At 37.2% G+C, this 26,844-nt stretch overlaps 2 protein-coding genes across 3 annotated transcripts; one reads left to right on the top strand and one right to left on the bottom strand.

Annotated features, from left to right (window-relative positions):
* Window positions 1-551: 551 nt before the first annotated feature.
* Window positions 552-19,677, bottom strand: LOC107588189 (serine/threonine-protein phosphatase 2A 56 kDa regulatory subunit beta isoform-like). The gene is made up of 13 exons (XM_016276214.1): window positions 18,043-19,677; window positions 11,956-12,152; window positions 10,375-10,476; window positions 10,123-10,215; window positions 9,456-9,586; window positions 9,289-9,348; window positions 7,257-7,365; window positions 3,764-3,817; window positions 3,581-3,631; window positions 2,230-2,349; window positions 1,944-2,071; window positions 1,754-1,855; window positions 552-746 (listed from the first exon to the last, which is right to left on the bottom strand). Exons 1-13 carry the CDS (start codon window positions 18,236-18,238, stop codon window positions 578-580), a joined length of 1,512 nt encoding a protein of 503 aa, XP_016131700.1. The 5' UTR covers window positions 18,239-19,677; the 3' UTR covers window positions 552-577.
* A 5,252-nt stretch (window positions 19,678-24,929) lies between these two features.
* LOC107588185 (ADP-ribosylation factor-like protein 2) lies at window positions 24,930-26,802 on the top strand. 2 transcript variants are annotated; one of them, XM_016276212.1, is made up of 5 exons: window positions 24,930-25,151; window positions 25,354-25,464; window positions 25,680-25,842; window positions 26,028-26,108; window positions 26,199-26,802. In XM_016276212.1, exons 1-5 carry the CDS (start codon window positions 25,087-25,089, stop codon window positions 26,331-26,333), a joined length of 555 nt encoding a protein of 184 aa, XP_016131698.1. In that variant the 5' UTR covers window positions 24,930-25,086; the 3' UTR covers window positions 26,334-26,802. The 2 variants fall into 2 exon arrangements, with proteins under 2 accessions (XP_016131698.1, XP_016131699.1); XM_016276213.1 differs by having other exon boundaries at window positions 25,103-25,184.
* Window positions 26,803-26,844: the final 42 nt, after the last annotated feature.

Below are 26,844 nucleotides of genomic sequence, written 5' to 3'. Positions count from 1 at the left end.
AGATCGGGCCCGAGAGAAACAGAGGCAGTTCTGGAATGACAGTAATGAAGGATGTGTTTGATTGCGAGTGTGCGCATGTGTGTCACCCCACGCAGGTATGTTTCGCATGGTAATGTTGATGATCCCGGTTCATGTAGGAATAGAAAGAAAAGACGCAGAGAGGCAGGTGTGTGAAAAGCGTGTATGAAGCATATGAAATACTAGGACGCATGTGAGAGGTACTCATTTTTTTCTCTTTTATATCTCACTCGTTGTGTGTGATGTGTGCTTCAGTGTTTTTCAGATATCTACATATGGACAGGCTGTCGTTCATGTGCTTGTGACGGTAGTGTCTGCATGATGTGCGTGTGTGTTTTCAGACCGAGATTGAGGCATTGATTGGTTCCCAAGTCAGGTAATTACTGTGTTTTACAGTGCTGAGATATTTGTGTGTGTGTGTGTGTGTGTGTGTGTGTGTGTGATGATGAAAATTACAGCCCTCTCTCATCTTTTTAAGTGGGAGAACTTGCACAATTGGTGGCTGACTAAATACTTTTTTTCCCCACTGTGTGTGTGTGTGTGTGTGTGTGTGTGGTTTCTAGGTGGTGTTGGCAGCACTGGTCTCTGACTGGCTCTTGGTTGTGTTCTCTCTCAGGTGCAGGTTCTTCTGGTTTCTGCTGGCCTCGGTCAAACTCTGCAGCCGCCTCTCCTGCAGATCCTCCAAATTTCTCCACAGCTCGACTCGCTCCCTCTCCTTCTTCAGCTCTCTGTAGGGAGGAAAGAGGTAAGGGGAGGAGTGTAAAATAGAGCATAAAAGGTTTTAGGTGAAGATGAGAGGAAGACAAAAAGGATCAAAATATGTGCTTTGTTCCCATTTAACTTCTAAATGCACATGTCCAGCCTAATTGGTCTGTTTTATTACAAAAATAAAAATATAAAATAAAAATGTTAAATAAATATAGAATAAAAAAATAATAATTTAATTTTATAACTTGCTCCAGTTTCAGACATTATTATTATTATATTATTTATTTACTTATTTAAAAACAATATTTGCACCATGGAATTGGTTTTCAGTGGCATTTTTACCTTTACCTATATTGTTTTTTTAACCATAAACAGACACCAGTGACTTTAGTGTAACTTATAGAACATTATAGTAATTATTACTATTTTAGCTCAAATTTGTATATTTTATTATATTTTATTTTTATAATTTATTTTAAATTTTATATTAATTTTATTTCGTTAAGTAATTTTATTTGTGCATTTTTGTCATTTTTTTATTAGTTTTTTCTATTTATCTTTAATTTATTTTTATTTCAGTTTTAGTTCTAGTCATTTTATGATGTTAACTTATCAGGTTTAAGTTATGTAATGACATATATAACTTAAATTAATGCTTTTAGTTATTCATGTAATATTTACATATTAAATTATATTATAGGCCTACTATATTTTATATGTATTATATATGTATTAGCATATATATATATATATATATATATATATATATATATAGCTGGACATACTTCAAAGTGACTTTAATTCTCGTTTGATGTCACCTATCCATTTTATTTTGTTGTTGTTGTTGTTTTTTTATAAATTTTAATTTCAATTATATTTGAACTCCTTTCATCCAACAACTTGGCTTTATTCTGGTATGTAATGACCACTTTTTAGGAAGCAACCTATGAAGTCTTGTCCTACACTTTTACAAGCTAAATGAGTTGTAATACTGTTCATGTTGACTTCAGCACTGTCATGTACTCACTTCTGTTTCTCCACTTTGTAGGAGGCAGTAAGATCATCAAAGAGCTTGCTGTTCATCTCCATGAACGTCTTCAGCACATTGTAAATAAGAGAGATGATCGTCCTAAAAAGACAACAGAGAAATGTCTTAATCGATGTCAATAGCATTAACGTTATTGAAGTTTCTAGACACATCTTAGAATGACACTGACTGGTTCCAGTGCTCTTTGGAAACTCTGTACAGCGTGCCAAAGACCAGAGGCAGGATGACCTGGCAGTTCTCCTCTATTAGACTCAGAATGTACTCATTATTCCAGAAATACAGAGCCCGCTCTGCAACCTGAGACAGAATAAAGAGACAGAATGAGGGACCTGTACACAAACAGGTGCATACATCACCTCCATGTGTTCACAAGTACAACAGGAAGACGTCTAACGAGCAGCACTGGTGAACGACACAGTGTGGGAGGATGCTCGAGTGTGAAAGAGGAAGCTGACCTGGAAATGAGGGCTGGAGATACATGCAGCAATCTGTTTGAATAGAGGCTCCTGCACACGGATAAACTGAGACGGTTCAATCACATCCAGAATCTCCTCGATCTCCCCCAGGAACATCACCTAGGATCACATGACAGAATTATATACTGTATAAACCCATTACCAAATATTTCCAGGCAAGCACACTTGGAGTGAAGTCCATTTTCAATCAGATCTGTGAGTGGATTTCAAAACTCTTTCAGCAAAATGTGAATTAACAAATGTGACCGTGGACCACAAAACCAGTCATAAGGGTCAATTTTTCGAAATTGAGATATATGCATCATCTGAAAGCTGAATAAATAAGCTTTCCATTGATGGATGGTTTGTTAGGATCAGACAATATTTGGCCGAGATACAACCTGAAAATCTGAAATCTGAGGGTGCAAAACAAAAATCGAAATATTGAGAAAATCGCCTTTAAAGTTATCCAAATGATGTTCATAGCAATGAATATTACTAATCAAAAATGAAGTTTTGATATATTTACAGTAGGAAATTTACAAAATATCTTTATGGAACATGATCTTTAATTAATGTCCTAATGGTATTTGGCATAAAAGAAAAATCTTGAATTTTGTTCCCATACAATGTTTTTTTGGCTATTGCTACAAATATACCCCAGCGACTTAAGGTTTTGTGGTCCAGGGTCACAAATGTCATAATTCATCAGCAGCTATTAACGGCATTAACAAACAACACAACCTTCAGCATCTGCTTAAAATTTCTCAACATAAATTAAATAATCTAAACCAATCAAACATTGGTCTGTTACATATACAGTATTAGTCTGTCACTAGTAACTATCACTAACCTGGTTTCTATTCACACATTTATGTTTTTTTGTTTTTGATTTTTAAACGTGCAACTTGGAAGAAAACAGCCATTATCTGAGACAGGGCTTCCCAAACAGGTGTTCTATAATTATATAGAATGTAAAATTATAATAAATAAATGGGGCTGCAATAATTGTGATATAGCTTAGTGTGATTATCAATTCAAAGGCTGCATAACTGGTCTGATGCACTGCGTATTTCAAAATTATTCATTATTATAATTATCAAATATTCATTTTATATTTTACAGTATAAGTGTAATTAGTTAAAACACTGAAACTAATATTTATTATACTTTTTTATAAGCATCAGAGACCTGTGAACATGCAAATGTGTTATAAATATTTGAAATATTTACTTAAAATCTCAGGGGGCACTTCAAGTGAATCTTTTTTGTCTAAGGGGTTCGGCTGACAAAAAAGTTTGGGAACCCTTGTCTGAGAGGTAAAACTTTATGTATGCAATGCTTTTCTCACCTCTTTCTGAGTGCATGTTTTGGGCCAGTATCTCAGCAGCCCCCTGATGATCTAATGAAGGACAGAAAACAGACAAATGAATAAGACAATTATCTTTTTTGGTGTGACAGCACAGATATAATGGTATTAGTAGCAATTCTGGTATGTATATGAAGTTGCATGACATAATTAAGTTAGGCTTACATGTTCTGTAACTGTGGCATCCTTCTCCATGAATTGCACCACACAGTAAGCCAGCTACATGAAAAGAGCACAAAAAAGATTTTAATAAAGTCACTTACAGGTTTTTTACACACTATAGATGTCACTTCAAAGGCTTATTGATTTTAGCTGCAAGTGCTTCTGATTAAAGGGTATGAGTGTGTGTGTGTGTGTGTGTGTGTGTGTGTTTGTGGAGTTGTTGATCAGTGCAGACCATGCTTTAAGGAGACTGTTCATTGATTATAGTGAAAGCACACTCTTTCACTGTGAGAAAAAGATTACAGCCCTTATCTGATGTTCATGGTTTGATCTGAAGCACTGAGCTAACTTCACAAATAAACCATTCTTCTACTCAAGATCCCAAATGCCACCACATGGCTTTATCATCACCAGAGTTTCTGCAGCAGTCAATGCACTGGTGTGATGCATGTCTGTACTGAAAAATACATATGTGGGTGCCAATAATGTAGGTGTAACTTTATGCGAAACACGATGTGTAGCATATGTACTGCGCAGATACTGTGCACAACAGCAATAGTAAACCTGCAGTATAAGCTGGTTAGATATTGCGAGTAGTTACATGGCGCACATGAAAATGGCATTGCAGTACTTTTTTCCTAAATGTTGCTTAATTTGATCAACTTTTAATAGGGACAGTCCTCCTGGAAGAACTTTAGGTGATTTGCCTTGCACAAGGGCACAATGGTGAAAGCACATGTCCTGTTCCTTGTGAGCATCACACCAGACACCTTCTCAGTGGCGAAGCTTGCACTTTCAGTACATTATGTGGGTGTATGTGAGAAAGCCTGAGTTAGGTGCAAGCTCTAGAAATTGAATAAAGTCCATATTAACTAACTGCTAAAAAGAAAATAATTGGAAATTCAACAAACATTAAATATAAATATAGCAACTGAATATAAATATAATTTAAGCAATATCACATGAGCAAGAGTAATCACAACCCTGATGATTTTCAGAAAGAAAGAAAAACAGCAAGTGTGATATTACTTTTATACAGCACCTCAATAAACAAGAAATTAATATTGACTAACTTCAATTTTAGACCCAATAATAATATATTTTTAAGTAAACAATAATGATTTAGTAGGATTTAGTACATATATGAACATTTCAAATTTAGTACACATAAAAATATGTTTTAGTACATGAAAACATAAACATCATTTAGATATAGCTGAGTTTATATTTTAGGAAGTGGATCCCTTTTATGAGGATCATCATATTTGTCCTTGGCATCAAAACTCCTACCCTAGGCCAGACACACTTCATGTCAGGTATATAAACTGAATGAATGTATTGTGTTTAAAGTAACTAAAGAACTGGTCTTCGATACAATATGTTAATGAACCAACTCAATGGGTTCAAAGTGATTTGAGCATAATAAATGATAGACTCATAGTTCTAAGAAAGCAACCTAGTGTTTCAAGAAGAACCACTGAGACTCTACATAACTAAATGACGACATCCTAGTCTGCGCACCAAAGGGAGGTTACACGTGTGTGTGTGTGTGTGTGCACATTTGATATGGCCACGAGTGAGTGTGTGCTTTTTGTTACCACGGAAGCCCTTCTGCACCGTTGCCTGGGTGAGTGGTTAGGGTGGTGATGGTGTGTGTGTGTGTGTGTCTACTTTGGAAGGGCTGATGTCACATAAAACCTCTGTCTTTCCCCAGGGGGTAATAGCACTGTTAACTCCCTTTTTTTCTCTCTTATTCTTTACCAATGAGAACATCATAATTATCCTCTTAGTTCTCAGTCTATGTAGTGCTTTACAAAAAGGTTCAGATGTTTATCTTGTGAGGTTATGTTTATGTGCATGTGTCTGAATTTACGTAGAAGGTAATGGAAGCCTATTATGGCCGCAAAGTAAAAGAAATGAAGAAAAAAAAGAATACATGTTAATTTATTTTGCATTATTTCTCCTACATTTCACAAATGGCACTTCATATCTCACAATAATAACTTTATATTTTACATCTGCAACCTTGTCAATCATAATTGCACCTTTATCTCACAATTGCAGCTTTATTTCTTTAAAATTGTGACAAAATCTCACAATTCCAACTTCATAGCTCACATTTGTAACTGTATCTCACAGTTTTGACTTTATATCTCACAGTTCTGAAAGTAATTGTTTATTTTCATTTTAAATTTAATCTCACAATTATCTTATTTTTTTTAAATAGCAGGCAGAAACAGGTTTCCATATATGTGTGTGTCTTCATATGTTTTGTCTACCTGAGAACCAACCATAAACGGTAAATTACAGGCCAAAGTAAAACTAAGATTAAATCTCAACACTTTGCAAGGCTTTGGTATCTTTTAGCATAAGATAAAAATCCCATACCCAAGAGACACCTGAGTGAAAATATATCCCCTGGTGTCATTCAGTAGTTTGAGGCTCAATGGGGACTAAGCTCTAATCATCCAGTATAAATCCCCCAGACTTAACTCAACCACTCACCATTAGTTCCTGTGCAAACAAATAAAATAGTAACCAAATCACAACAGCCATGGGTTATACGGAGGTCAAAAGAATCACTGAAATGCACTTTTAATGCTGGTGACAAAACAGTTTATAAAAATAGAGTTCGGTATTTAGCCTTTCATCTCACTAAGAGCTCTCCAGAAACGTGTGATGTTCTGAAGAAGCCTTGAGGGAAGTGTGATTAAGGATTTGGCTGTACTGTGCTTCTGTTTCTGTGGAAGCTACATAAAATAAGTTTGGCCACCCGAAGACATTCCCTGGGAGAGCTCTACAGGCCCTTGTGACAAGTAGGAAGTATAAACAGCCCGGAGTGTGGCCACTGAATTATGGATGGGGTGATATTGACAAGGGAAAGGGCGAGTGTAGGAATGTAGGACACGCACTTTCAGAATGCACACACACTTATAGACATATACAAACAGGCAGTACTAATATTACAAAAGCACTTTAAATAAATAAATACTTAATCTTACTGACCACAATCTTTTGAAAAGTGTATATGTGTAAACAGTCAGCCATACACACACATTTATACACACAAAGGCAAATAAATTCAGACTTCAATACAGGGGTCCCAAAATAGTTTCTGGTCACTAAAAATACATTAATGTTATTGCATAGAATTATCAAACCAAGTAGAATCAGCAAAAAATAAAATAATAATAATGCTGGATTTTTTAAAATTGTATCTTGCAATGACTTGTATGAAGTCATTTCTGCTCGAGATTACAATTTAACATGGCTAATCACAGAACAACATAACGTTAAGCAGAGTTTAGAACAACATGACCGTGAGTAAATGATAGTTGTGTGAACTCTATAAGTGTACACTTTTTGGGGCCACTGGATTTAGCGTTAGTATTTAGCTCCCCCTTGTGGTATGATAGCCCATTACAGTCCATTAATTAACAGCATCAGATCTCTATGTGCATCCCAGTGTGAGTGTGTCTGGGCGTCTGAATCTAACCTGTGCATGAAAAATGGAGAGAGACTTGGCAGTGTGCAGGGGGATCAGGACCCTCACCAGGAACTGCTTGTGCTCTGATTTGAGAGGCAGAGCAAAGCCATTTATGATACTGGAAAAAAGGAGAGGAGTGGAGAGGAGAGGAGAGGAGAAGAGAAGAGAGGGTAGTAGGCGGAAAAGAGAAAAAGGAGAATAAACAGGATTAGTATCAGACGTCCTGATCATGCTCTGTACACTCATTCGCCACATTATTGTTCATCAGCTAATCCCCCGCTAAACCCCCCTCATCCTTCCTCTCTTTCTGACTGTCTCCTCCTCTCTTCCTCTCATTTCCTTAGTTGTATCTTTGTTCTTCTACTCAGGCTGTTCCTCCCATTGCTTAGTTGCTATTTAACTCCATTCCATCCATACTGTCTGTCTCTGTTTCTTTTTTATTCTACCATCCACCCTCTATCTTCTTCGCTCTTTATCTTTCTCTCTCATTTTACACATACATTCTCTCCGCAATTCTTGCCTGTCTCTCCTTCTATTGCATTCTTTCTCTTTCTGTTTGTTTACTTTGCTTATCTGACTGCATATAGCAAAATATACATATTTTATCTGGCAAAATTCAGTTTCAAATGCACTGTAAACAGAATTGTTCAATGAAATATTATCTAAATTGAAAATCTATTTTGTTTAAATTTGTGGCGTTTTTAAAATTGACAATGATAAAACTATTTAAACATATTTTTCTGTATTTGATCAAATATGGCATGTTAAATATTTATAAAATGATTCTGTACTATAATATATTTCTAGATTAGAATATTTCTATTATCTTAATTATATTTTTTAAAAATGCCAAAAAAATCTGTAGATTTAAAAAATACATATTTTCACATTTTTCATATAATATATATTATCAATATCCTTTTCTGATTATGTTTTTGACCATATATTTAAAAAATATAGTAAAATGCATATTTTTCTGCATGGGACCCATCGTTTCTCGCTCTAATTCTACAGCTCTCTCTCTCTCTCTTCCTCATTCTCTCTTCAGTAGTGATCAGAGATATGTGTGGGTGGGAGGCACTATAAATACTACTGGCATCAACCTGAATTTAGACCTCCATCCCCAACACTCTGACTCATGCCTCCCCCTGGTTGTCTCTCTCTTCCCCTGTTTCTCTCAGTCAAAGGTTTGCTTTGTTTATGCTATTAAACACATCGAGAATCAGACACCATTTTGTGTGCATTGAACCCAATATGCAAAGCAGCACTGGTTCCACTGAGAACATGGCTGTGAATTATATGGCTGGACACGCTGAGGACGGGAAACATGACTGCAGAACACGCAGCGAGCGCTGATGTCGGAGGTCTCTGCTAAGTGTCTGAATCACCAGCTCACACGCCATAAAGCATCTCTCCAGTAATTTGCTGCTACATTAAGTTACTTAACACTATAATTTACTCATTTAAGATTATAGTACAAATATCATAAGATGCTATATGTACCTCCTAACTCTGGAAACAATGAGTAAACCACAGGAATCTACCTTATAATCTTCTAATTTACATTGGGTTGCTTTATTAGCATCATCTGATCTGATTTTTAACACACACTTAGTGTGCTTTCTACTTTGACAGTTTGAAAGTATATCTACCTTCCCAAAATTTCCAGAAGTTCAGCAACTCCATTGAAACGCTCAGTTTCATAGATGAACCTGCAGATTTTAAAAATAGATATAATGGCAGACATAAAGACTAACAAAAAGCAGTCACTGGCTTTGTAATATCAATACTGCTCATGCGTTTTGTCTGTATGACTGACCTGAGGAAGATGTTGTTGATCTGTTTGCGGATGTAGGCCCTCAAGCCCAGAAGTTTGCCATAGACATATGTACCTCCTAACTCTGGAAACAATGAGTAAACCACAGGAATCTACCTTATAATCTTCTAATTTACATTGGGTTGCTTTATTAGCATCATCTGATCTGATTTTTAACACACACTTAGTGTGCTTTCTACTTTGACAGTTTGAAAGTGTATCTACCTTCCCAAAATTTCCAGAAGTTCAGCAACTCCATTGAAACGCTCAGTTTCATAGATGAACCTGCAGATTTTAAAAATAGATATAATGGCAGACATAAAGACTAACAAAAAGCAGTCACTGGCTGTGTAATATCAATACTGCTCATGCGTTTTGTCTGTATGACTGACCTGAGGAAGATGTTGTTGATCTGTTTGCGGATGTAGGCCCTCAAGCCCAGAAGTTTGCCATAGACACGGTGCAGGATAGTCTTCAGATATTCTCTCTCTCTGGGGTCCTCGCTGTCAAATAACTCCAGCAGCTACACACACACACACACACACACATAGTCAGCCCTTTTGCACTTTATTAAAAACACTACTCATGAATATGTATAATTGGTGTGAGTAGAATCAGAAATACTAACAGTCTAACATGGAGGTTAGACTGCCTGTTCGGTATCTGAGAAATACTGCAATTTGACTATGATACAATACATATTTAAAATCTCATATTGCTGCTCGAAGATATCAAGGCTAAAAGAAAAAGAAAAAAAAAAGAAACATAAAATCACACTGAAAATATTCAACAGGGTGTGCCAAATCTACAAAAAAGACTGGACTTTAAAATGGGCTAAGATCACTTATGATCGCCTTGAGTCCACTTGCCCATATTCATTCACATGAATTCATTATGTATTGATTTCATTATATATTAGTGCAAAGAAAAATGCAGAATAACAAATATATTATTATTTTTTAAATTACATTGCAGCCTTCTTATGTTTACAATTTATAATTGTTAAAAATCACACAAGGCCTATATACCTATATCTCTACATCTATACAAGCTCTGTACCTGTAGAACAAACTTCTGGTCCACGTAGCGCTTGGCAAGAGAAGGCTGGAAATCTGGACTCTCAAGAAAGCGTAAAAAGAATTCATACACCAACTAGATTTTTTTTTTAAAAGGATAGGAGAGAAAGAGAGAGGAAATGGGATCAGAGCTGGGACACAAGCTATAAAAAACTCATAATGATTTCTCACCCCATGGTGTCAGTATATGTGTTAGTGTGTTTGTGTATATAAGAACTTGAGAATGCACATGTACCTGTAAGTGAGGCCAGGAGGCTTCCAGAGCAGGTTCGTCTTCTTCCGGATCAAACTCAGGGTTCTCACTGGGTGGGAGAGTTCGAAAAATGTTCACTGAGATCTACAGGAAGAAGAGGGGTTGAAAGGTTGTGTTTTACTAAAGCATTGAAATAAGACAACAAATGATAATGAAAGACTCCAAATTTCGTTTTTGAAAAAAGGAAAAGGAAAGTGATCCTCAAGGGCCAGAGTTGAGAACCCCTGTTCTAAAGTCATTTTTAATTGTACGCCTTTATGAGCTTCCTTGCTTCAAAATGGTAAAATGGTAATACCACATGACATCAGATTGGTGACATCAGAATATAAAACATTGTACGAATCTATGACCATATTCAAATGCAAATTCACTTGACAGCTATTTCACATAAAAAAAAAATTTACTCACAAACCAATTGAAGTCCAGTTAAACAAAATTGTGCAATGCTGTCAGCATTTAAATTAAAGGGATAGTTGACCAAGAAATTAAAATTCTGTTGGAAACCAAACAATTTTGGCGACTTAGGCTCATTATAGATTTCACAGGAGCTCATTGCTATTTGCTTTGCACAGTTGTGCATTTCAGTTGAATGGAATTTCAGGTAAATGGAATTTCATTTTAAAAGATGTTTGTGTACATTTCTACTGATCAGAGCAACAGTAATTCATTGTTACCTGATTTGCATAATTCCTCTAGTGAAGGAGGGGCTAAAAACAACAGCACAGCATATGCAAATAAACTGTATTATCAGAGGGCGCAAATTCATTCTTAGTGAATTCTCCCCTTTGTCTTTCATATCAAAACATAAAAGGACCGGTTAACAAAAATCAATTGCTTTCCAATTAAGATATTTTTGTATTTCAGCTACATATTGTACAGAGCTAATGTAGCTAATCACAAGGAAACGTAAATGCTTCTGAGTCTTTAAGTGCACTTTAGAGCATTGGAGATCCTGTGTATCCCTCAACGATTTTATCCTCCCCATGCCAACTCTGCTCTTTTATCAAATACCATCCTACTCCATCACTTTTTCTCTCTTTCGCGATTCATCTCACCATCTTAATTGCCTCTGGGTACAGGGGTTCGATGAGGACTCCGCGACTGGTGGCCACGCTCTCCACAAGCTCGTTCAGCGCAGCACGTTTGATCTCTTTCCCCTTCAGGTCGGCCACACAGTCCAGAAAGTCAAAAAGCACACAACACTGCTGCAGCTTCTTACAGAACAAGTCATGAAGTTCTGCCACGGGAGCATCTGTGAGACAGGAAGGAGAGAAGATGTAATTAATCTAGGACACAAATATACTTATACAATATACACAATTACACTGCACATTTACTATTTACCGTCCAATTAAGATATTTTTGTATTTCAGCTACATATTGTACAGAGCTAATGTAGCTAATCACAAGGAAACGTAAATGCTTCTGAGTCTTTAAGTGCACTTTAGAGCATTGGAGATCCTGTGTATCCCTCAACGATTTATCCTCCCCATGCCAACTCTGCTCTTTTATCAAATACCATCCTACTCCATCACTTTTTCTCTCTTTCGCGATTCATCTCACCATCTTAATTGCCTCTGGGTACAGGGGTTCGATGAGGACTCCGCGACTGGTGGCCACGCTCTCCACAAGCTCGTTCAGCGCAGCACGTTTGATCTCTTTCCCCTTCAGGTCGGCCACACAGTCCAGAAAGTCAAAAAGCACACAACACTGCTGCAGCTTCTTACAGAACAAGTCATGAAGTTCTGCCACGGGAGCATCTGTGAGACAGGAAGGAGAGAAGATGTAATTAATCTAGGACACAAATATACTTATACAATATACACAATTACACTGCACATTTACTATTTACCGTCTTTCCTAGTCTAGCTTGCTAATAAACCTGGCATTGTACACATATAAAGGTTCTATATTGGCATCTATGGTTACATGAAGAACCTTTAACATCCATAGAACCTTTAAATTAAAGTAAAAGTTCACCCAAAAATTAAAATTCTCTCATCATTTACTCTCATGACTCTCATGTCATTCCAAGCCTGTGTGATTTTCTTTCTTTTGCAGAACACAAAATAATCTATTTTGCAGAAAGTTGGCAACCAAACAGTTTTGGTGACCAGTGACTTAGATTTTATGGAAAAAATTCTAAATACCTTCTTTTATGCTCCACATTTATACAGGTTTGGGAGATAATAAATAAATAATAACAGAATTGTCATTTCTCGATAAACTATCCTTTTACACATTGTCGTTCTTTTCAGTGCTTTTTTTCAGCACTTTTTGTAATGCGACACTCTTCGGTTCCAAAAGAGGGTTTTCATAGCGATGCAATAGGAGAACCATTTTTGATTCCTCAAAGAACCTCTCAGTGAACTTAAAAGAACCTTTTGTGCAATGGAAAGGGTCCATGGATTTTAAAGGTTCTTCATGGAACCATCAATGTCAATAAAGAACCGTTATTTTTTAGAAGTTTATGCACTCACACGGCACAATTAGGTTAAAGATTGCTGGAGTTACACAGACACTTGGATCTATAGAGTATATTAATGCAGATTTCTTGAAGTGGATGGACGGGATGCTAATGAGAAATGAGTGGAGGCGTCTGGTGTTAACAGGATTAGCGGGTGCTATCTTTAACCCCTTGCTGTCTCACCCCTCTGTGGACATTGTACCTCGAGCCACAACAACCATGACAATCCACTCCATTCATCCAAAAACTCAACACAACTTACATGCCCTACTGTTCCTGTACAACGACTTGTGAATTGCTCTCTCTTTTTTTTAGCCTCAGCATGGCACTTTGTACAATAACTCTCCATTAAAAGTGTATTAGTCTTAACAGTCTGCAACAGCTAGACTCAAACCAAGTGGGTCGGCGTGCAGCAAGCTAGGCCAAAGGAGACAGATAGAATAAATAATAAACAGAACGTGCAAATAAAGAGAGGGATGTGATGAAAAGAGGTGGTTATGTAGCGGTTTGTGTTTGTTTGTTGTCAGAGTGAAGGATAGGTTGCAAGAGTGCATGACACAGCCACAGCAGTCAGAACAGAAAAAAACGAAATTGTCCAGGGAAAAGTGTGAGAGGGAAAGAAGGCGGAGACACAAGAAACTGGAAACACACAGCGCATGAGGGTAAGAGCAAAGATTAGAGTATGAATGAAATATATGAAATGAACTTAAATCATGGAAAGAATGTGAAAACTATAATGACTTATGTGAAGAAATAGCAATTTTACATCTGAAGTTAAATATCACTCCAGTTAGATCAGTCGTCTCTAATAAACATGCTGTAATGTTGTACATGCAAAGCTGCTAAATATAGAGTGGCCAATAAGCAACAGTGGGGCATAGAGAGAGAGAGAGAGAGCGAGAGAGAGAGAGAGAGAGAGATGCATGCTAGGGCAAGAAAACAGTGCAGAGAGAGCAAGAGAGATGATGTCATCCCTCTACCCTGTTCCTCTCCTCATGATCTCCTTTTACCCCTCCTCTCCATCCTTCTCTCACTCTCACTCGCTCTGTGGGTCTCTTTCTGTGGAAGTGTGATTTTAATGAGGAAACTCTTTCTGGTTAAAGAGGTATTGCTGTGTTTGGGTGGCTGTTGAGATCCTGTATTTTTTAACCACCAAAACCCATAACAGAGCAGAGCAAAAATACTGCACAACAAAACAGGAACCTTGAATTGCCACATTTCACATGAGCTTTTTTTGATGATGTGGAATGATGTAGGCAAATTAGGAATTCCAGTGAAACTGAACTGCAACGCCAGTACGGGAAGCTATAATATAAAACGAATAAATACGTACAATGCTATATTATAATATCTTTCAAATTAAAGCTATTAATTAAGCTGTAAGGTTAAAGCATGACTTAATATTTTAAATCACAAGTATATTTATTGAAAGAAAATGGTTTATTATTAAGTAATGGAATAAGATCAAATATTATCATCAAATATGACTGAATGTATAAATAAAAATATATGAATATGAATAGAATTACTGCCATCCAAAAAATTTGGGGTCAGAAATATATATATATTTTAAAGTAATTGAAATCTGACCAAAACAGACAGTAAAAACTTTTACAATACTACAAAAAATATTTCATATAAATGCTGTTCTTTTGAACTTCCTATTCATTAAAGAAACAAAAACGTATCACTGTTTCCACAAAAACATAAAGCAGCACAGCTGTTTTCATTGATAATAATAAGAGATGTTCCTTAAGCACCAAATCAGCATATTAGAATAAGTTCTGAAGGATCATATGACACTGAAGAGTGGAGTAAAGGCTGCTGAAAATTAAACTTTGCCATTACACTAAATTACATTTTCAAATATATTAAATATTGCTCATAATTTATTTTATTTTTACAAAATCATTATACAGATAAATGCAGTCTTGGTGAGCATAAAACAATTTTACAGGGCCAAAACTTTTGAATATATATATATATATATATGTGTGTGTGTGTGTGTTTTTCTTCACTTTCTATGGACAAGGACCAGTCTGGCTCAACAAATCTTGATCTCAACAACAGCTCTCCCTCAGTACAGTGTTCTTCCACTTACAGCCTCACGTGCTTATCCACTTCACTGTCTCTCTCTCTTTCTCTAATGCTCTTTTTCTCTTCCCTGTCTCTATAATCACTCACTCCCTCTTTTATTCTCTTCCTCTTCCTCTCTTGCCATTTTTATTGATCGGAGGAGGCCAGAGTGGGAGCAGGCCTTCTGTGTACTGTAACCCAACACCAGTCCTGACCAGCTGGACCCCCCCCCCCGAAAAATCACTTTCTTAAACACAGACATATTTGTTACCCTGAACCCTGTACACAAGTACAGTAATCATCATACTCCAAGGTGAATGCTAATAGATTTGAAACGCTGTCCTAGCCCAAAACACTCATTTCTGTTTCACTTATGGATTTGGGAGTTTTGAATCTGCAGACTGAGAGCTCTGAGCTGCCCATTGTCTATGTGAAGACACTCTCCCTCAAGCAGTGGCAGCTATTTACAGAGACACATGCTCACAAACTCACGAGGACTAGTAGTGAAGTCACTCCTGAGGCTTGAGAGGAAAAAATAACACAAATTAACATGAAGAGCAGAATTCGAAGGTCTACAAATGAGGATAAGCACCACCAATTGCTCAGACCATTAATACATCGACAGTCTTTTTTTTCGGTAACTAATAACCCAGACTAGCAAACCTGGCAGCGTTGGCCATGTTTTTGGCCGTTCGACCAATTAAAGATTCAGGTCATGTTTTGGACTGATAAAGCATCTCAGCTGTTTTCCTCTCTTTCTCTCTACTGCACACATACACAGATAGGGACTCACAGGTAAATTCAGAGACCAAACAAACACTCACACGTTCTGTGTCAGGTGGTGTTTGTCATGCTCTGCTCAAGTTAATCTTGTGTTTAAAAGGCATTATATATGCTGTACCATTAATGAAGCTTAAATATGTAGCAGGTACAAGATGCAAACAAAAAAAGCATAACTTTTTAGCACATTGACAGTTTGGCCAATCCATGTACTACTAATTGCCATTCTAATAGGTGTTATTTTGATGTTGTGATCATTAAAGAAAAGGCATCACTTTATTTTTTGTTATAAGGGATAATAATCATTACCTATTTTTATAGGGGATAATAATCGTTACCTATTTTGCTTGAGTTCAGTAATAGAATTAAGAAAGATCCCAAAATTGAGAATGATTAAAACCTTCCTGAAGTTTCATTGACAGTTAACAGCCTATTTTTACATGGCTAGCAGTTGTCAGTGGTTTGATTATATTATTTTAAATTAAACTGATGTTTCATGAAGTATAATCAAACAAAATACCACATACAACAGAACTGTGCATTTTTTATACAATTATGGGTTATGAAATAGAGCTAAATTAATATATAGCCAGTCATAGGGTTGAAATTGAATACAGTGTACTTAGTAAGACAAAATAAGATGTTGATTAACACTGGAGATGTATCTCAGTGACATGTGAATGACTAAAAGCAGGTCACTTGGATGGTTAAACAGGACAGGGGCTCAGTCTGGACCCCCTGTGACACACCAACTGGCAGCACACCCTCAGCTGGAGTGTCTCATGAAAACTGGTACCACTAAATACAACTTCACTGGAAATGTCGCTCAGATGATACCCGTATTAGAATAAGTGAATCATGCTAAAGTGTGAATCATGAAATCGTGTATGAATTTGGAAAACCTATGATGCCGAGTGCCATACAGGTGGGGATAACACTGCAACTGTGTGTATTCTTTGTGAAAAAAAATCACAGATCAGCTACTCTGAAAAATAGGTGCTATGCAACTCAAATGTTTTATTTAAGACTCTAAGACTCTCTATCTCTCTCTTTCTCTATTTATAGCTGTTTTACCTGAGCTTTCTATAAGGTTCTCGTCACAAAATTTTATCGCTCATATACTTCTTTAAATTCAAACTGCCCCCACACTCAATACAGTAACTTCCCAGCCACTTCCCAGTGTGTGGCTTATAGCTTCTCCATCACTTCAGGTTGATGGCTAAAATGAGCTCATGGAAGTGAAGCTATTACTGTGTCCTGACTGAGGATGCTTTTAACCACAAAGCTTCCAAAACTAACAAAGTAGGCTACTTGGCACAGACTACGACAAGCCTACAGATGCCACTGGAGAGAAGACTGCATTCAAAAAATAATTTTTGCTGCTAGTTCAATTAAGTTATTTAAAATGAGGTAATGCAACACAATTGCTACTTAATTTCATGCCATGAAAAACACGTTTGTAAAACAGAAGTTTACTCACTGCATTTGGACTACATGAATAATTGTGTTGCCATTAACTAAACTGGATTAGGAATTTCTGATTCCCAGCAAACTTTGCATAGGACTAGGTTGTTGACTAGAAATGTTATTTTGTATGTTTTTGAGCCAGATTCTATGGTTTGTGTTGCTTCCCTTAATGAACAGTTATGCAAATCCCACTGCAATGAGCAATCTCTTCTTTCCTGCACTTGCCAACATCCTACATTATAAGCAAGAAAAGTTGCTTATGATATTGATATATCATATATATATATATCATACTGGTAAAAAAATTATAGCCTGAATGCACTGTAAGTCGCTTTGGGAAAAAGCATCTGATATATGCATAAATTATTATTATTAATTATTAATTATTATTATTAATTATATTGCTATGTTAGCTAATACTGCAAAGGGTTCATTTGAGTTACTTTGATACATCTAATCTTATTGGGGTTACTCAATTAATTTAGGTTTCTGCTACACAACACAAGGTATCTGAGTTGAGTTGAATTTAATGTTACAAAACCCGCTTTCCATGTAATGTAACCAATATAAATTCAGTCAGAACATTGGATCTTTTAGATTATATATCCTTGAATGACGGTATCATTAAAGCGAATTCTACTGAGTCTAGCTGTGCTCCTCAGAAGATTTAGTTACATTTGGAGTCCTTATGGAGGTACCATGACATCTCAAGGCTGCTCAAGAAAACACTGAGTTCACAACTACCAAAATGGCTGTAATAGCCTATTTCAGTATCAGGGGATACATTTTTATTCTCCATATTTCCTAACTAACATGCCATTTAAAACAAACCACCTCACGTCCCAGTTAAAGTAACCTACCTTTAAGTAAGGGCAGCGGCGTGAGCTCCACCTGGGAGCTCTGATAGCGGAACTGTGAGGAGCTGTGGGACCGTCGCTGCCGGGCACGGCGCATCGAGCGGCGGGGGAAGCCGTCTACCTTCTCCGCGCTCGGTACAGAGAAGCCCGTGGTCGGCGATGATGGGCTCGACGGAGGTAGCTTCGTAGGGGTCTCCATCCCTGCAAAGGTGGTGCTCGGCAGAAGGTTGTTCGAGGAAGGAAGCCAACGGCGAGAGCAGGCTCCTAAGCCTTGCTATTTAGACAATTTTTTTTCTTGGATTTAAAAAGTAAAATCAACAAGCAGGGATCGACTAAAGACAGAAGTTATCTAACCTGGTCAAAAATGTAGACAGAGGGATGGTGGAGTAAAACCTATGGGTGTTCAATTTGACGCGTCTCTCGCCCGTGTTACATTAAAAAAACGAGATTAGACTCGGAAATAAGCACAAGGGTGGATGTAACTGTCTATATCTTCATGGAGAGATATTGATGTGAACATACATTTCTACAATAAAGACATCTCTGCCGTACTGTCGTCATCAGAAAGTAATAGGCCTAAATGTGGTCTTTATTTAAATATTTATAGGCTAGAGGCATAAATCGGTACCGTATTAAAACTCGGGCGTAATAAGCATTCTATACAGTGATCATGGGCCAATCAATCCACGTTAGAAAAACAAACGAGCAATTAAAATCCTGTTATTTATCTCCTCCACACAGGTACAAATGCATCACTTATTAATTAAAGGTTATCGTCATATTACCAGTCACCAGTTCTGCGCCTTAAGTCCTTTTCAGAGCCTTCCGGCGCCCCCTACTAAAATCCGTTACCGTACAGTCGGTTCGGTTCGGTCAGATCCACACAGGGCGGGGATGAACTGCTTCAAACGTGCCTACATGTGTTGAGCATCACGGCAGCCGCTGCAGCACTGATACCCCCTTCTACCTCCTTGCCTCAAATACTACAAGAAACCGCTGTTCAGTTACTTCTGTATCACAAGGACGTTGACAGTCTCGTTGATTTCCCCCGTCGCCCTTCCTCTCCGCTGACTGCTCGTGTTTTCCACCCGTTTCTTTATTTCCCAGCAGTCAGTGTCGGTCGTTGTATTCAGGTGGTGCAAGTAGATGTAGATGCTACACACTGCGGATGACGCTCACGCGCTCTTATTTATTTATTTATTTATTTATTTACTCTTCCTACATTTGCGCGACCCTCTTCTAGACGTCGCTATATGTTATATGGCTATACCGTTGACTCTATTCACCGTTTAAGTGACTATTTGTTTTTATTTAATCCGTATCTTTATCAGACAGCTGTCTTCTACCTCAGCCCCTTTCCCTTCTCCTCCCTCTGTCCCTCCCTCACTGGCTGCCTCAGCCTGTGTTAGCTGCTGTGTTTTGGAAATGTCAGGTTGGCCATTGTTCTTGCTTCATTCGTTCATTATTCCGCGCGTTCACCCGTCGCTGTATCCGCTGATTTTTGTTCAGTCCGTCGCTAACTACGAGTTCTGTGATATCAGTCGAAGGACGACGTGCCGCTGAGCTACCTAAAGACTACTAAATGTGATGCTAAACGTTATGGGCGTTTTGGCAATCGAGAGAGCATCCCCAACTGCTGTACCATCGAGAAAGATCGAGTGCTATTGATATGGCTTGTTTTACAGAAATTTTCTTCAAGGTTTCATGCATTGACATATTCTTAGGTGTAACTAAGTCAATGACAAATACAAAAAAATATTTAAAAAATCAAGTTCTTAATACTTCTTTATACAACTACTACATTTATATTTTAATGACTTTAAAAAATGGCCAGTTGGATGACCATCAAGTAGGCTACACCACACACAAAATAAATAACGTTTTTAAAGACTAAATTAGTCTAAAAAACTTTGTTTTTTAAAGGCTAAATATTGACTTAGAAAATCACATTTTTAAAATATTTGTTTACAAATATAATACATTTTTAAGTCATTAATATCATAATTGCTTGAACATTACTCTAACCAGAACAAATATCAAAATATATGTAAATAAAATGGCTGCCTGCATATTGGTCACACCACACTTACTTTGATTTGACAGACAACGTTTTTTTAAATATTAACAATAAAAAAAGAATGAAAAAATGTGTCAAGTTGTTTATTTCAACATTTCCTATTATTTCCTTTCAATGGCACTTTGGCAGTCTACAGTTACACATTTTCAATAAAATGGCTGCCTGCATATTGGTCACACCACACTTACTTTGATTTGACAGACAACGTTTTTTTAAATATTAACAATAAAAAAAGAATGATAAATATGTGTCAAGTTGTTTATTTCAACATTTCCTATTATTTCCTTTCAATGGCACTTTGGCAGTCTACAGTTACACATTTTTTTTTACTAATCCCCACTAAAATATAATTTTTAATTCAGGCTAATAAAGAAATATACGTTTTGAACCATAAACAAAACTAGGATGTATTATTATTCACAGGGCGTACCTAACACCGGTTTACATTCATAAAATATTCCTCAATGTTTCCCAGTTGTTTTTTAAATGTAAGGTTGACATTGTTACAGTGATGCATGTGTTTTGGGACTGCGACAGGATCAAAGTACACTGGAGGGAGATTCACAAAACTGTGCAGAAGATTACTGGTAAATCCTTTGCATTGTCTCCGAATGTATATCTACAGGTACAGAATGTGTTACATTTTTTAACAGATTTGGTGGGGGGGGGGGGGGGACTTCTGTTATGGTCAGCCCCACAGATCAGGCTGAGTCAGGCTGCTTCTCTTAAACCATTAGAAAAGCTTACATCAGAGGCCTAAAAACTTTTGACATACTTGGTCTCCTCTTTGTGCTGATTGTTACATTCCTCTGAACAGAGTACATATTTTGTTTCTACATATGTTCAACTATTCTGAATTGTTGTTTGTTTTTTTCATCTTTCTCTCTCCTTCCTGCTTCACTATGTGTTTGGATGTGTTATTGCTATATACAGGTGCATCTCAATAAATTAGAATGTTGTGGAAAAGTTCATTTATTTCAGTTAGTAAAATCAACAAGCAGGGATCGACTAAAGACAGAAGTTATCTAGACAATTCAACTCAAATTGTGAAACTCGTGTATTAAATTCAATGCACACAGACTGAAGTAGTTTAAGTCTTTGGTTCTTTTAATTGTGATGATTTTGGCTCACATTTAACAAAAACCCACCAATTCACTATCTCAACAAATTAGAATACTTAATAAGACCAATAAAAAAAACATTTTTAGTGAATTGTTGGCCTTCTGGAAAGTATGTTCATTTACTGTACATGTACTCAATACTTGGTAGGGGCTCCTTTTGCTTTAATTACTGCCTCAATTCGGCGTGGCATGGAGATGATCAGTTTGTGGCACTGCTGAGGTGGTATGGAAGCCCAGGTTTCTTTGACAGTGGCCGTCAGCTCATCTGCATTTTTTGGTCTCTTGTTTCTCATTTTCCTCTTGACAATACCCCATAGATTCTCTATGGGGTTCAGGTCTGGTGAGTTTGCTGGCCAGTCAAGCACACCAACACCATGGTCATTTAACCAACTTTTGGTGCTTTTGGCAGTGTGGGCAGGTGCCAAATCCTGCTGGAAGGGATAGGGGACCAGATTACTTCCCTCACCTTTTTTCCCTTCTTTTTTTCCTTGACCATAGATGGCACAAAATCTCATCTCAGCATTTTAAAAATAGTTTTTAAATAGTTTTGAGGTATATTGATTTAATTGTGTGTCTCTGAAGTGATCTATAACATTGTATTATGTTGAAAATCAAAGTTTTTGTGCCTATTTATTAATGAGGGATTTGTGGACACATCAGTGTTTTTAGATTTGTGGAGTAAAAGTTATAGTTTTTATTTTGAAGTAAAAGGTAAAAATATACCATTGGGATAAAATGACTTTCCCCCAGAACTGGCACAGAAGGCCCCAAGTGGCATGTTGTTACTAGTTTTTATTATTTTTAAACTTCATACTTATTGTATTTAATGGGGTTATTATAATTTTTCCACGAATTAGATGTACATTTCAGACATCTTTGATTTCATTAAAATGTATAGGTTAAGAGTAAAATCATAAAATTTGCATTTATAGTGTTTCTTTTATGACATGTCTTCAGTTAAAATATGGTCAATTAAAGATGTAAAAATTCATATGCTTGCATATAAATCATAGAATAATTTTATCTTTCAGATGAATCTCTTTTACTGTGATTCTGCTTTGTCATCGGTTATTCAATTATTCAAATTGTCAAAATAAAAATTTAAATAGAATAGTTGATTTAGTACTTTACATTAATGAGAATGATTAAAAAGTCAATTATACATTCTGTAAATGTTTCTCTGGGGGGCTTCTTACCCCTGTTAGGGGGGCCATCTTACCCCTCATTTAATATTTAAATTAAATTAGCAACTGTTTCCATTCATTTCCTATAGTACCACATTGGCTGATCATCATCATCCTGCACATGCTAAACTTATATCTAAATATGTTACAATTTAAAAGTAAATCCACATTGTTCTTAAGGGGGCATCTTCCCCCATCTTACACAACTAACAAGAAGGTAAAAGTGGCATGGCTGACCAACCGATCATATAACCATACAGACAAAACTGAGTGAGATTAACCAAAGACTATAGAATACCCAAGACGTGTTACTCGTATAGTTTTGAATGGGGAAAAAATCATAGACTGTGCCGTTCTGAGACGTGCTCTTAGGACTGTGCATGCGCACTGGCTGATCTAGCCTGAAAAATAAGCTTTTTATAACGCTATTTGAGCAAAAGTAACAACATTTATGACACAGTTGTTGGCAGATTTCTTTGGTGATTTCAAATATGAAATTTAATCGTAAGCTTAGTGAACAGTTATGGAGAATTTGATGTTTCCCCATTCAAAGAGATAGGAGTTGCACTTGCATGCCCTAGCGGCGTTTCAAAGATGGCCGCTGAGTGACATGACTTGTCTTAAAGGGGTCATATGATGCCATTTCAATTTTCCCTTTCCCTTTGGAGTGTTACAAGCTCTTGGTGCATAAAGAAGATCTGTAAAGTTGCAAAGACTTAAGTCTCAAATCCAAAGAGATATTCTTTATAAAAGTTAAGAGTCAACCACGCCTACCAAAAACAGCTCATTCTAACACACCCCCACATGTCTACGTCAGAAAGTGGGAAGATTTGCATAACGCCGCCCAAATGTTCACGCAAAGAAAGAAGGAATAACTTTGATTCTCACTGTAGTATTGTTGCCGTGTGTTTCGTTGTGAAAGCGAAACTACTTCGTTTGGTCTTCCAAAAGAGGACAATATCCGCTTCGTCATGCCTGGAGCTGATCCGTGCTGGTTGCTGAGGAAATACATCATCTTCGCGCTGTGGATCGCCGGATCGGCTTTCACCGTGGATGAAGCAGAGTCCAGCCCGGGGTCGTCACATGTGGTTGCCGCAAGCCCGCCGGCCGCGCCATTCTCAAGCCTGCTGGCCTCTGCTCACTCTAGCCCGCCGTCAAGTCAAGTCAAGTCACCTTTATTTATATAGTGCTTTTAGCAATACAGATTGTGTCAAAGCAACTGAACAGCATTAATTAGGAAAATAGTGTCAATAATGCAAAATGACAATAGTAAACACTAATTTTTCAGTTAAAGACAGTTCATCATTGAATTCAGTGATGTCAACATCCAGCTCAGTTTAAATAATATCTTTGCAATCATGTCAACGATAACGCTGGAAATGAAGTGTCCCCAACTAAGCAAGCCAGAGGCGACAGCGGCAAGGAACCAAAACTCCATCGGTGACAGAATGGAGAAAAAACCTTGGGAGAAACCAGGCTCAGTCGGGGGGCCAGTTCTCCTCTGACCAGACGAACCAACAGTACGGAAAAATCCATTTAAGACGTAATAAAACAGACGATGAATAATATTAACAGCAATTATTATATAATTGCTGTTAATAACTTCCGTGTGTGATGCTGTGTGTTTCGTTGTCAAAGTGAAACTACTTTGTTTGGCCTTCCAAAAGAGGACACAAAGTCATTCTTGAGAAGTGGGACAAAACAGGGTGCATAATTGAAAAAATAAAACCTTGTACTCAGACAAATGAAACTACATTTATGTATCTTATATGTATTAAGCTACTGAGCTCTGCTTTGATACAACCTCCCGACTTTTCTCTTTTTTTGTGCTTTTTTACCTTGGACTGTAATATAATTTCAACTTTATCTTGAATTAAAGTTAATAGCAGTTACCCTTGCTGGACCTGTTTTGTCCCACGTCTCAAGAATGACTGTTTTATGTTACGCTCCGGCCGGACAGGGCATCAACAGTATGGTGAGGGGCGTAACATTTCCGTCACACGCTTGAGGTATTCGGCCAATCACAACGCACTGGATAGCTGACCAATCAGAGTACACCTCGCTTTTCAGACCGATGAGTTTTGTAAAAATCAACGCGTTTCAGAAAGGCGGGGCATAGAGGAGAAACAATAATGTACAGTATGTGGAAAATAATGTGTTTTTTTAACCTTAAACCGCATAAACACATTCCATTACACCAAATACACAAAATAATGTTCTTTTTAGCAGCATCATATGACCCCTTTAAAAGGATTTTGGATTAATTTACTTTACAAGAAGTCTTTTTGGTGGAGTTCAGCTCTCATGTTTGGAAAATGCACAAGGGGGCGCTGCTATAGAAACGACTGGTAGACAACTTTCTTCACCTATTGGAAAAGCAGACACGCCCTTGCCGCGGTTCTCCTTCGCCAATAGAAAAAAAGCCCAAAGTATGAATGACAGTTAAAAGAACCAATCATATTTCTTCAGCTCCATCTTTACACACTCTCTAACCAATCATACTTCAATGTGTTGTGTCAACTCACAGTAACGCTTCCGTGTTTCCAGTCTGGCTTCGCGCACAACGCATGTGATTTTTATTTAGGAAATTATTTGACGTGCCTCGATAGTTAACGTTTGATTTCTGGTTAAGGTCAGTTCAGTGGTTTACACTTAAACGTTCGCGATGGGTTTACTGACGATCTTGAAGAAGATGAAGCACAAGGAGCGTGAAATGCGTCTACTTATGCTGCAAGTTATCTTTTCACAGAACTGAATTCAAATGTATTCATATAAATAACTTATTCTTTTTAAGCCACTGTTTTTATTTGTAATAAAGTGCATACTCGCTCTATTCACGAGTGTCGCTTACTCAAACAAGGCTCGTTTAGTGTAATGTTTTATTACTTGAAATGTTAAAGACTGTAGTGGGTCCTTAACCTTCCTGTTATAGGGGTCTTGACAATGCTGGGAAAACAACCATCCTGAAGAAGTTCAACGGCGAGGATGTCAGCACGATCTCTCCAACATTAGGCTTCAACATAAAGACGCTCGAGCACAGAGGGTACGACGAAAGACTGGTTGTTATACATGTTTTGAATCAATAAGAAGTTAAGGGCATGATAAGATGCTAACTTTTAATGAAACTAATTGTTAAAAAGGGTATATATGTGTGTAAAGAGGATGTACAAATATGCAAACTGTTTATCAATATTGCTGATACATTTCAAATGATTCTCAAATGCATTCATTTTGTTTCTTTTTCTTCACTGAAACTAGGTTTAAGCTGAATATCTGGGATGTGGGTGGTCAAAAGTCCTTGAGATCTTACTGGAGGAATTATTTTGAGAGTACAGATGGACTGGTGTGGGTAGTGGACAGCGCCGACAGATTGAGACTGGAGGACTGCAGGAAAGAGCTGAGTACTTTATTACTAGAGGAGGTGAGAGGACCAATATCTTTACTTGGACCTAATGTTACAGAGTTTAAAGAAATTAAATGGTCAGATTTTGACATTTGTTTACTCTGCATTTTTATTGAACAAATGACAATAGGCCAGTTTTGAATCAAGCATGTGATGTTGAATAAAATGTTTATTACACTGATTAATGCATTTCTCTCAAATAGCGATTAGCAGGAGCCACTCTGTTAGTTTTTGCTAACAAACAGGACCTACCAGGTGCTTTATCAAAAGATGGAATCAGAGAGGTGAGTTAAACAGGGACATTTGTATTTTAATGAAACTGCCTTGCATTTGCAGGAATCTGTGAATATGCTAGTTTTCTGAATTGTGCCCAGGTTTTAGCGCTTGATGACATTAAGACCCATCACTGGTGCATTGTGGGATGCAGTGCTGTGACGGGTGAGAACCTGCTAACGGGTGTGGACTGGCTACTCGATGATATAGCCGCTCGGATCTTCACAGCTGACTGATGGACTGAATGTTTTAGCACATTGGCGATAGACTAAATAAATTCTTGTACTGCAAATGTATTTCATGTTTGAGGATGTCAAAATGGCTGTAAAGCTAAGATACAAATCACACTTACCAAGAATACACTTATTTCTGCCTTGACAAATCTGGTCTCTGGTCATTTAATTAATGCAGTCTTTTTCCTTGTTTAAGAGGACTTACAGGTCAGCCTTCCCTTTTTGATTGAAATTTGAGAGTGGTTGCATCTCAACTGGACCCCTTTCATTTATTTTTTTTTTGCCCTTTGAGGGGTATTTTTGGACCTCAGTTTGTGCTTTAGTTCAAATCTTACCTTAACACATGACCTAACATTGAACACTACTTCCATATTAAATGCTGTGAACATTGACTACCAATAGTCAAGTTACAGAAATGAATTCTAATAGGAGCAAGCATTGCACACCTAAATGCCATTTGTTAGATCATGATGCCTAAAGCATTACAAGCTGAATTTTAGTGCAAAGTGTCACA

The sequence above is a fragment of the Sinocyclocheilus grahami genome, unplaced genomic scaffold (assembly GCF_001515645.1).
Source record: "Sinocyclocheilus grahami isolate Dianchi unplaced genomic scaffold, SAMN03320097.WGS_v1.1 scaffold99.1, whole genome shotgun sequence".
In the NCBI taxonomy this organism is placed as follows: domain Eukaryota; kingdom Metazoa; phylum Chordata; class Actinopteri; order Cypriniformes; family Cyprinidae; genus Sinocyclocheilus; species Sinocyclocheilus grahami.
Note: the sequence above shows the minus strand (reverse complement) of the source record. Positions and strands in the feature narration are given on the sequence as shown.